At 48.3% G+C, this 12,049-nt stretch overlaps 1 protein-coding gene across 2 annotated transcripts in view; it reads right to left on the bottom strand.

Annotated features, from left to right (window-relative positions):
- Positions 1–12,049, bottom strand: part of akap12b (A kinase (PRKA) anchor protein 12b) — a 40,438-nt gene that overhangs the window by 10,445 nt on the left and 17,944 nt on the right. The window contains exon 2 of one of the 2 annotated variants that reach the window (XM_023836522.2): positions 11,367–11,466. In XM_023836522.2, the coding sequence (XP_023692290.2) occupies positions 11,367–11,466 (100 nt within the window). Of the gene's footprint in view, positions 1–1,457; positions 1,756–11,366; positions 11,467–12,049 lie in introns of those variants that run through there. The other variant, XM_023836539.2, reaches the window with a different exon arrangement.

The raw sequence follows: 12,049 nt of genomic DNA, 5'->3' as shown, positions 1-12,049 counted from the left end.
TTATGGACCGCGGAGTTGATATTTATTATGAGGGAAACGGCAGCAGTTTCTTTAGGGAGGAATTCCTGCCCTGACGTTAATACAACTGTGGGCAACAGCTGGCGACACGAACGAGGACTGAACAGGATGGCGACAGAGCGAACATGCCGATTGGGCGAGGAGTAAGAACACCAGAGGTTCCAGAAAACCGCCACAATAGTGAGGCGCGTGGGAGAGCTCCCCAGAGCCCCATGCCGTTTTTTTGCCTCTGGCTGTACCGAAGGAACCCACTTGGGCAGGTCTGCTCAGTTAGGTGTGGTCCTGAGAAGTGTCATCACTCTAAACTTGCTTACAGAAGATGTTTTAATTTCATTACCATATGGAGCTTCCATTTTACCTGTTTATACAGTTAGATAATCATGAATGAATGCTAACAAAGGCTTGGCATTAGCTGATTATACACACAGCCACAATCAGAGCCTCCCTCCCGCGCACGGCGGCTCCCCGATTCGATTACGTCGCTATTTCACAATCAATTACACATTCAGCACTGCACTCGCCAACTGGCAAGCAGGCAGTTCCCCAGAGACCAGGCAGACCAAACATGGTCTTTAAATGTTGTCGTCATTAATGGCTGATTTAAGGTGGGAGTATGTTGAACATCATCCATCATCAGAGTGGGACCATAACTTTGATGAGCAGGTTTAAGACGTGCGCTCTCTCGCTGTGGAACAGCAGGCTTCCCTCTCCACATTTCAGTACATACACAGGCTTGTATTGTCACCTGAGTGGCGGTAATGACTTAATAATGACTTAAAGTTTAGAAAGTGAAATAAAATGGGTTACTGCTTTGCTAAATATCATATCTAGAGTGGGAATAATGACTTTAGATATATGTAATATGTAGGGAAGCAGTAACCCATTTAATTTCACTTTTTTAATAATTATTGTTTTTATATATAATATGTAGCATTTGTAGAAGAAGCACATAGAGTTGCTGTAAAGGCTGTAAATGCACAATGACAAAAAAGATATTCTCTTCTAATAATATATTCCACAGGGATGCAAAGTTTAGTGACTTTCCATGGTCTCAAAGCCGTAGATGAATAGTCTTAAAACTTAAAACTATTTAAAAAGTACCTTAAGTCACCCTGAGAAATTACACTGATAAATCAAAGGGGCTGCCGGAGAAATAGAGAAGCAGCAGAGATGTGCAGGAGAGGAGCTGTAAAGCATTTCTATAAACCACACCCTGAAGCCACCAAAGTCTTCAGCTGCTTCATACCGGCTGCGGTTTTTAGGGTTACAACTCGGCTGTTCTTTAAACTACTTAGTAACCATATAGAAAGCTTATGCCAAACTTACAGTGGACATGATAATCACAGCAAACATCTGCTCACTAAACTTTAGCATCTCCTTGTTCCGGCAGCGAGCGCATCCCAGTGCCATCAAACCAGTGCCATCAAACCATCTCTTACCTGTGAGAGTTATTGTCCCCAACATTGATAAATAAAAGTTTCTTCCTCCCAACGATCAGTGAAAAAGAAGAAAAATGCAAAGTATTTTGAAAGCTCTGTTAAGGATCTCAGCTGCCAGCGGCGTGCTCTTCCTCCTCGTCCTCGCTCACGTCAGGCTCCGCTTTGTGGCGTACAGGGTGGAGGGTTAACGGCGAGCTTATGCAGCGGCCAGCGACAGGCTCTGCTTCTGAGGGAACAGCCACCTACTGCAGCTTTTCAACTGCCTCACTGACATACATGCCATTAGTGGGGGTTCCCCCCCCCCCACACAGCACCCCACCCCACCCCCGTCCGCCCCCTGTTGGTTTCAGCTGCTCTCTGCCGTTGAAAGTGGTTGCAGAGCTGTGGGCCGGCCCTCCCTCCCTTTCCTACCCGGAGCCTGTCTATGGCGCAGTGACAAAGCTTATCATGTGATCATTAAAGGGAAGCCTTTGCCCCGCCCCCTTTCCTTCCCATTGTGTCTGAACACCCCATGTGGCCTGGAAGCCTAGCTTCAGCTGGGGTGGAGGAGTTTTTATTTTTTTGGAGGGGGGGGGGGGTCGCAATCCTCTGCCAAGGAGTAGATGGTGTGTGGGGGGGGGGGGGCATTAAGACTGTCTGTGCCCCCCACAGGACAGGTTTTCCTGGTTCTTGAAAATGAACGAGGCGGCAACTCCATCCCAGCACTCACTGGGGGAAATTGGGGCCCCTTCCCTGTCATGCGCGTCCCTCACTCCCCGAGATCCAAATCACAAACATCTGCCTGTTTGCGGATGGCCAAGTCGGCAGATTAAATAACTGTAAGTGCATGGATCGATTACCTCAGACTAGATTCCTTTAACATTGTTGCTAGGGCTAGTTGCCAAGTGGGCGCACAGCTGACCTCATTATTTGCATTTATTTATGTTGTCAAAAGTGACATAGAAGTGAGGCAGATCATACATCTCAAGCGTAGCTCTCGTCCAAGGAGCAGGAGGTGGTAGAATCAGAATCAGGATCTTTAATCCCATACGACCAAGGGTGGTGGAAATTTATAGGTGTGGAACTTAACTTGAATCGCTTTGGTAAAATATCTTTAGCTGTAAAAAATGGCTAAAATGAACAGTTGCTTCGGATGGAATTGTCGGTTAATCTAAGTACAAAGTCCGCGTAAATTCCAGGTCCTGACAGTCCATGAGCATGTTGTGAAAAAACGCCAGTCGCTCCCAGGCCAACACACCTCAGGAATGTCATCCAGTCGCAGACTAACATCCCTCAGGAATGGCAGACATTCCCAGATTAACATCCCTCAGCTATGGCAGACATTTCCAAGCCAGTCTTGGTTAACGGAAACCTCCCCAGTAGCTGCTCAGTTGGGGCAGCGTGTGGGTTGGGACGCGTGGCGGTGATTGGAAGATCGCTGGTTTGAATCCCCAGGCTGGCAGAGCGACTTCACCGTTAGGCCTGTGAGCAGAGCCCCTAACCGCAAACCGCTCCTGGGACTGGGACTGGTCGACCCAGCTTTCTCAACTGAATGCTGCTTAGAATAAAAGCAGTAAACTGTTGCAAACTCTACCGGGTGCATTCCCGTCTGAGTGATGTTCAAGGTGTGTTGAAGGGTTCAGCGATTAGAGTGAATAAGAATGCTGACAGATCTTCCATCAAGCAAAAGACAGTTATAGTCTCCAGAAACGTCCATAAAATGTATTTTTAAAAGCAGCAAATTCCCATGTTGAAATCTTTTACATTTTATTTATTTAGGAAACACTTCGATCCAAAGCAACATATAATTCAGAGAGCAGGGTCTGCCAGGCCCTGGAGCAATTGGGGTTAAGGGCCTTGCTCAAGGGCCCAATGGTGACATCACTGTCAAGCCCAGGATTTAAACCGGTGACCTTCCGCTCACTGACACACCATGCTCAACTGGATTTATAATTGGATTGAAAGTCTGGCAATTGTTAAACATCGTATTATGCAGCAAACATAAACCAACAAAAACACAAAACTATCTGTCCAGCATGTATATGCTGCGATTCACTCTGTGCCTCGGAAATATGTTCCATCGAGGAATCGACAGGCTTGGTTCCGCACGCTGCCTGCACAGCACTTCCTGCTTGCCGCTGTTTACATTCACGCGAGCGGGCATCAGTGTGAGGCCGCGGTCCCGCTTCTGCTGACGGGGTGGCAGGTGAGGGAGGAAGGGAACTGGGGCACGAGAGGGGATGTGTTTGTATTTTATATCACAGAGCATCTTTCCCAGAAGATACAAATAAATAGTTTGGTCTAAGCCCATATGTGAGACTGAAAATAGAACAAAGTATGGATTTCTGAGAAGTACCAGAGCAGAGTGACTGACAGCAGGCAAGAGAGGCTGCGTTTGGGATCGGGCACCAGCTGGCAAAAGTGCAGAGGGTCCAACTGTCCCTGTCTAGTCCAAGGAGAGATGGTGACCCATCAGATGGTCACCCCCTGCCCCCTCCCAGCAAGATCTCTATCGGAGAAGCCGCTGCTTCCTGTCACCCCGTTCCCGCGTTCCCCTGGGATGCGTGTGGCGTCCAATCCCGTCCCACGCCACCCTGCCTCGTAAGACGCAAACAATGCATCTGCCGGAATGCAGAGTGCCCGGGCCCGCCTCATGACATCATCGGCCTCACGCTCGCCGGCCACGGACAGGAAGGCCATGTGTGCATAATAGTAGGAAGAGGAAACGACGGCCAGGGCCGTATCCAGCGACGATCGTGCCCCCCAGCCCTGCTGGTAGCGCAGTAAATGCGGCTTAGGATCGGGCAGGAAGTCAGCACCATCGGCGACGTGCCGGACTAAACTTCCGCTTCTTAGACGGCGCTGACGTGTGGAGGCCAGCGTGTCCCTGCGGTTCCTTCCTATGGGGTCAGTGGGAGAGTCACACATGGCTAAGCTATGAGCTGTTCCCCCCCCCCCCCAACCCCACCCCACCCCCCCACTGGAATGTGAAGCTTTTTTGGTTTTAGAGACGGACATGCATGTGAAACAAGGGCGGTCACTTTGTCAGGGGAAGTGCGAGATGGCTTGCATCTCTCTGGGCAGGTCGTGGGGGATGGGAGACAGGGTGGAGGGAGGGGGTATGAATAAAATGGAGATGTAGGGCAATTGTCCTGGGAGAAGCTTAAGTGAGGGTATTTAAGGGTAATTAAGCCAAAGAGTTTCAGTAAACACTGGGCTGTATAAATAGGTAATGTGTGAGACCGCAAAAATGTTGATGCCTCTAAACGAACGGGTAAAAAAAAACCCATTGTGATCCTTGGGCAACTTTTCCTGAAGAAGTGTGTTGAAATTTTCTGCTTAATCCCATTATCCACTGAGAAAATTTAAATTCTCTTCAAGTTCCGGAAGTTTTCAGGAATAAGCTCATTAGCATTGTGTTGAAGTCAAACCCGTGGAAAGTAAACTTCTAGTAAAATATTTCTGAGTGGAAACCTGCCCTGTGGAATGTTCAGGAGATCCTTCCGGAATCCTTGATTACCGCTCGTCAGCTTGTTTGAGGGATGGAGCTGGGCGTTCCTTGTCCGGCACGAACAGCTGTTCTGCCTTCAAACAGACCAGCGCTGTGCTCTTTTGCGGCCGGGTCCCCCGCCTCTGATCTGAGCCTGGACAATCTGAATAAATAATAACAGGAAGTTCGGCCCGGATTGATGACGGCAGGCGGAGCTCCAGCAAGCAGCTGCTTGGATGACTGCTCAGCGGAAAAGCGCCATCCCTGTCCAAAGAGCAGTGATGAAACCTTCTGGCGAGGCTGCGCCTCTCTCCCCAGAGCCAGCCGGCGCGGGATAGAGGGTGGGGTACTCTCAATCCAAGCAAACCCCCCCCCCTCACCCTACACTCCCTTTCCAGACGGGAGGAGAAGCTGGATCCTCTCCAGTAAATTAGATCAGGCATGATGTCATACAGCAAGCTCAATCCCCTCCCCCAAATGTGAATTATTCTTGGTCATTCATGGCAAAAGTAACATAAAACTTATATGTGTGTAGGAGTCACTGTTTATCAATCCATCCACTATGTGAAATGCACTGTGTGCAGTTTCAACCTTTCTGGCCCATGTCAGCTGTAATGCCCCCCCCCACCCAATCAGTCCCGTACTTCCACCTCTGATGGTTGAAGTACAGGTGGGGGGCATCATTTCCCTACATAATATCCAATATTTTCACATTGTCATATAAGTTTTAAGTCTGAAAATACGAAACTGGCTTTGACAGCTGGGCCCCCCAAAGGCCCCCCTTCCCTGGTTGGACTGAAGTTCCCCCTCAGGTGTTGTTTTATCAGTTACGCCCCCCCCCCCCCCATAAAAAACCCTTTGTGTTTTATTTATCTGTCGACAGCAGTGGGGAGTCAGGCCGCTAGACCACCTACTGGGTTAGAACAAAAGCCGCCCTAAATTCACAGAGCGCAGAGACGTATCTACAGACTCACTCCCCCCCCGCCCATATTCCCCCAGTCATCCGCCCCCCCAACCTTCCCAGTGATAAGGAGCAGATCTTAAGGACATATGAACAGCCGACTCCGCCAGCGTGACATTTATTTATGATCATCTCCTCTTCGCGTTAAATCGCACGCGAGACGTGCTCTCCTGTCCCGTGATGCCCGCGACCTCCACATCCCCACAGCAGACTCTTCTTCCTCCATTTACGCCTCCTGGAACACCTCCGTCACGCAGGTACGGCGAGTATGCGATATCCCTACCTGCTACACACACAATGGCAGGGCCACCCCCCCCCCCCCCACCCTACCGCCGGCTTTGTTCCGACGGGACGTGTTCGACGTGTCTTGCCACTGCCTTCGGTGAACCTCCTTGGACCCCTCAAGCTGTTTTCTTTGATTTGGCTTCAAAGAATCACTCTACCCTGGATTATCGTTGTGTGTCGTCCCTGAGTATGACTGATCACTTTCTCTTACTTTCTGACAGCGGAGACTTAACGTTTGTTTAAATGATCATAGTAAATCACACACCCTGGCTTGCGTCTCATGTTTTCCTGAAGACACCAGACATTCCTATGTCCTGGCTTCATATAATCACCTATACAGAAGAATGCATCTGAACACGGCAATAGGGTTTGTATGTTTAGGTTTCAAAATGAAGCCAGATGACTATTCTACTCCTATCTTACGCTACGCTCCCCTCCAGTTTACAAAGCCTCGCAGCAGGGTGTCCCGTCTGCCTGAAATGACCAACTAAATAATCCTGTTTCCTGTTGGCCCAGGAGGTCAAAGCCTGGTAAATATTTTAGGGGGGGGGGGGGGTGGTCAGTCCTCTACTCCCCCAGGCCTCCACATATCAGGCCAGCAGGGGTTACAGGAAAGGAAATTTAAAAGAAGAGGAAAAGTTCTTTGTAGATCTTCGATGTGAACCATAGCGGACGGACATGCGTTGGGCCCTCTGGCAAACTCTGGCACAGCATTCAGAGGAGCAGAAGCTTCCTGAGGTCAAAGGGCATGAGCAGTTAAACAATTGTTCACCCACTGGCCTGATCATCAGTGATGATCCCATTCTCACGCGATGACTAAACAGTAACACTATCCACCAATGACAGCATAACCATCATTGAACAATAAGTTTCCACCAATCATGGGCAAAAAGTCTGGCCAATAATTATGTCATCAACAAATCGGCATCCGGCAGTGATGACAGGATAAGTTTACCCACCAATTATGCATCAGCGATGGTCCAGCAACACAGTCAGTCACCTATAAAAATTCAGTAGTTTCTATGTCCTGTAGCTCTTGTATACATTACCAAACATTACCAAAAATCAAGACCAGACCAATGGTTCTGTTGTCATTTGAATTTCAAACTCTTCGAAACTTAGACTCTGATATAAAAACAGCTGTTGGCAGCAGGCTTCAAAATAACAGGACGATCAAATTTTAAAGAGGGAGCATCACTCAGCGTTTCACTGGTTTGCTTTCCTATTGTTTTTCAGCAAGTTTAGGGCCGTGAGAATAAGGATTAGCATGATGTTTAGTGTCCACATACATGCAGGTCAGCTGTAAATGCTCTATATGGTAAAGAAAAATAAAACAGCCAGGCAACGTCTTAAATGCAGACAGAGCGCTAGTGACACCATCTGCATTGCAGGCTGGCAGCTTGCCCACGTTCACCAGCAGCAACAAGCCGCACCCTGCTGGGCAGAAACCAGTTAAACTGATCCCGGGACAAGGAGGACCTGAGAGGATATGGTAATGGGAATGGGAGGGGGGGGGGGGGGGAGGTAAGTGAAGAATGCGGCGACAGAGCTTTTCCTCCTGCTGCTAAACTGGTAAAGAAATCCACGGTTTATTTTTCCCATTTCTCCCACTATCTTGTAGACGGCTGTTAGCAGGCCTCCGATGGCGCCCCGGATGGTTCACTCAGCGTTTCACTGGTTTCACTGGTTTCTCAGGGCTGCCGTACAGACTGAGCTTCCTCTCCAGCTGTATTGCTACATCTGCCTGCACGCGCGGCTTTTTTCAGAGGCATCATGGTGGTTCATAGAGCATCACCCTGACCTCATGCCTGCAGGGCTGTGTGATTGGGTCTCATCTCAGGGACACATGGGTATCTTCCTGCAGATTCAAAGGAATCAGTGTCTGTAAAACGTGTGTGTGTGTGTTTGCGTGTGCATGTGTGTCTGCGTGTGTGTGCATGAGCGTCTGCGTGTGTCTGCATGTGCGTCTGTGTCTGCGTGTGTGTGCATGTGTGCGTGCATGTGCGTCTGTGTCTGCATGTGTGCGTGCATGTGCGTCTGTGTCTGCATGTGTGTGCATGTGTGTGTGCATGTGCATCTGTGTCTGCATATGTGTGTGCATGTGCGTCTGTGTCTGCGTGTGTGTGCATGTGTGTGTGCATGTGCATCTGTGTCTGCGTGTGTGTGTGCATGTGCGTCTGTGTCTGCGTGTGTGTCTGCATGTGTGTGTACATACACACTTGGACCCTGTGTTCCAGATTCACTGTAACTCTGCACTGGCTAAGCAGTTATGAAAGAATGGATTTTAAAAATATTTTGAGAAATATTTCAATATTTAGATATTTTTAAATATTATGAAGTCAGCGTGGTTTGGCTCGGTTGAGCGATGTTTTCCGTGCCAGGAGCTCCATTCACGAGCAGCAGGTGGCAGAACGGTGAAGGACACGGACTCAAAATGCCGCCAATTTACATCCCAGGGGGGGCCCTGACCTTCAGTGCTGGAATGACTGACTACGGTAAAAAAATACCCAGTCACATGATATCTGTGGGCTGCTTTAGATATGAGCATCAGCTACACGACACGCTGCAACGTAAACATCCGGCGGGTTTCCTTTACAGTCGAATATTCTATAAGTAACATAAGTAGCATTCAGTACAGTGTGTCCAGTGTTACTGGCTACAAATTCACCCTGCATTAGATCATGAGTCATGGAAAATGGCTGAATAGTGTATTATATAGAAATTTCAGTTTAGTATTGTGTGCTTGGTTAATAAGTGATTGTATTGTCGTTTTGTTACTGTTAAGGGTTACCCAAGAGAATATATTATATTTATGAGACAAGTTGTATTTATCTTCTCTGACTGTTCTTTAAAATTTTTGCAATATTGTGCAAAATGACCATAAAAAGAAAATCAATGGGTCGTGACCCTGACTCATAACGTAAGCGGTTGAACAGATGGATGAAGGAATCCGATGGCTGACTGACAGACTGACGTAACCATGCAACAGCTGGTAGCCATGGTTACGGTGAAGTAGTACTTCATCACTGAGAATGAGTTTATTTTGAACAGTACGGAGTTTGCCTCTGATATCCCATCTTTACTTTTTAGGCTCTGTTGCCAGTGTCTCATATTTCAATCTTATCACCACCTATACTTGTAAGCATTCTTGGTCCAAGTTCTTAGTTTTGATGCAGAACTCACAGTGAAAAGGCTTTGCGGGCCTGCTTGGACCTCAGGCTCTCTCCGGCACCCTGGTGAACCTGTGCTGTTGGCTTGCATGGCGTGTCATACTGACAGCTGCAGGAAACCGCAAAAGGATTTGTGTCTCCATAGAAAGGAAAATACTGCCTTATAAAATGTAAACATCGTCGCACTTCATTGTTAGCTCTTCATACGTCCCTAAAACAATTTTTTGTTTGTTCGAGGGTTGTCTCTGTGAGTCTTAGCAACTGGTACTCTGAGAGAGCTTTTCTGCTTGACGTCAACGTAAATTAAGCACACGTGTGCAAGATTATGTAAGCCTGTATTGCTAGCCACCAGCTGCACAGAGATTAGGTAAGCTGTGTTTACCTTGACCGGCTTAAGCGTGGATTCATTTCAGGTGATCTCTCAGCTGGCCTGGACTTCCTGGTGCAGGTTTGCAGGGGATTAGTGTGTCTAATTTGCCCTAAATGTCTGTGATTGTGTGCGTGAGTGTGTGTTCCACGATGACCGGAGGTCCTCTGCTGGGCATCCACTTACTGTGTGCCCTGTGCTTCCTGTGATAGGCTCCAGGCTAACCCCAAACCTGCACCGGAGAAGCAGTTTTGGAAGATGCATGGATAGATGGATGTATGGATGGAAGGATAGAGGAATGGATGTATGGACTGAAGGACAGAGGAATGGATGGATGGATGGATGGATAATGGAAGGAAGAATGGATGGATGGATGGATGATGGACAGAGGAATGATGGATGGATGGTTAAATGGAGGAATGAATATTGGATGGATGGATGCTCTCATGTTGGTTACAGCTGCTTCATTTGAGAAGAGTACAGCCTGAAACTGCAGGTACGGCTTCACTTATCCCTTCTCCGTCTGCACCTTCTGTTCTTCCTCTGGATGCATGTGAACCTGCTGGCTTACAGCAACGCACACTGGCTTTATTTTAATCATAGAGCTCCACCTGTTCAGCTGCAGGCCCCTATGACCCTGAGCGGGATGGATGGCTCCATTACTTTGTGCCTTTTCGCTCTCCATGAATATGTAAAATCCGTACTTACAGCCAGACTACTAAAAAAAGGTATGTGTGTGACGAGTTAGGCCAGAAGGGGGGAGCGCTGGAGGGGGGTGATCAGCAGAAACGATGAGCCAGCCTTCACACACAGCTGCAGCCCCCACCATCACATATACATTTACATTTATTTATATAGCAAACTCTTTTATTCAAAGTGACGCACAGCTGAGAAAGCAGGGGCAGACGGTCCCTGGAACAAACAGAGTTAAAGATCCCGTTCAAGGATCCAATGACGAATCCAGGCTTCCAGCCATGGGATTTGAACCGGCAACCACCTGGTCACAGGCACAGTCCTATACCACTAAGCAAACACCTCACCTACCCATGATGCCAGCTCAGCTCTCCGATACGCCTGAGACTCAGTTATTACAACCTGCCTCCTACATGCTTTCAAATGACATACGATGAAAAGTGGGTCTTCATGAAATATGCCCTGTAGTACAAAATGCATGTACATCAAAGCAGCAACACATTCACAGAACATCAAAGCCAGGCCCCCTCCACTATAATATCCCGAACAGTTTATGCCACTGCATTGTTACATCAAACAGTTTATGCCACTGCATTGTTACACCAAACAGTTTATGGAACTGCATTGTTACACCAAACAGTTTAATTAACTGTCGCATACAATTATGCAATTATGAGCATTAGAAAGCAGAATGTGCCGGAAGGAGAGGCTGCACAGTAAGGCAAAGAGGGGCGTGTTGGGATCACATGATGAGCTATGAAGGCATGTTAGAAGCCCCCTGGAGGGAGGAGAGTCACCCCCTGCAGGAGGTCATGACAGCTTGGCACCCCCTCCAACTCCCACACGGTTAAATATGTCCACTGCTCAGTTTAATGGTTCCCCCACCCCCCCACCGCGTTTACTGTCTAGAGGCCCCAGAACCCCACCCTCCCCAGCATTCCTCAGACTCCCCCGCTGCCCCCACCTTCCTCTGGGCCCTTCTCCCCAGCTTGGCCGTTGAAGTCCCCCGTGCCATCTTCTGTTTTACCACTCAGGCTGGAGATCTGACCGTTCTTCTGCACGAGCTGCAAGGGCAAGATGTGACATCTTAGGGACAACAGTATCCATGGCAATGGTGGCTGTTTACCTTGTGTTTGGTAAACACTGTATCGTTTATTCTGGTCTCTACTTATGGAAGATAAAGAGATGATTGCTTGCTTGGCACTTGATTTAACATTCAACCAGACACGGGGTGTTTTTCTGGTAACAGTCTGAACGCTATGGCTCCCTCAAGACCCTCGCTTGACCGGAGAGTAAAAACAAAAAAGTTTTACTTTAAGTAAAAACAAGCCTGGCATTAGCCACGAATGCGGACGACACACGGTGAACAGATCTGACCCAGCTAAGATGTAAAACCAACGCTGATGGAAATTCTCCAAGCCTTTGCGGTGAGCCCAGGAGCTCAGTCACAAGAAGAAATGGATTCTGACCACCCGCTGAACGTGACCCGCGTGATTCCCGTGACACGGGCCTTAAAAGCTGCCTGAAATGAGAGCTGCTCGTCCCAAAGGGTCAAGACGGTCGAGGCAGAACTACAATTTACAGGCTTGGGGAGAGAGAAGTGCTTTTTCCTGGGGTCTCCCTGTGGAGCTGGTATGCAGCCCAGTG

This window comes from Paramormyrops kingsleyae, chromosome 19 (genome assembly GCF_048594095.1).
Source record: "Paramormyrops kingsleyae isolate MSU_618 chromosome 19, PKINGS_0.4, whole genome shotgun sequence".
Lineage (NCBI taxonomy): Eukaryota > Metazoa > Chordata > Actinopteri > Osteoglossiformes > Mormyridae > Paramormyrops > Paramormyrops kingsleyae.
Note: the sequence above shows the minus strand (reverse complement) of the source record. Positions and strands in the feature narration are given on the sequence as shown.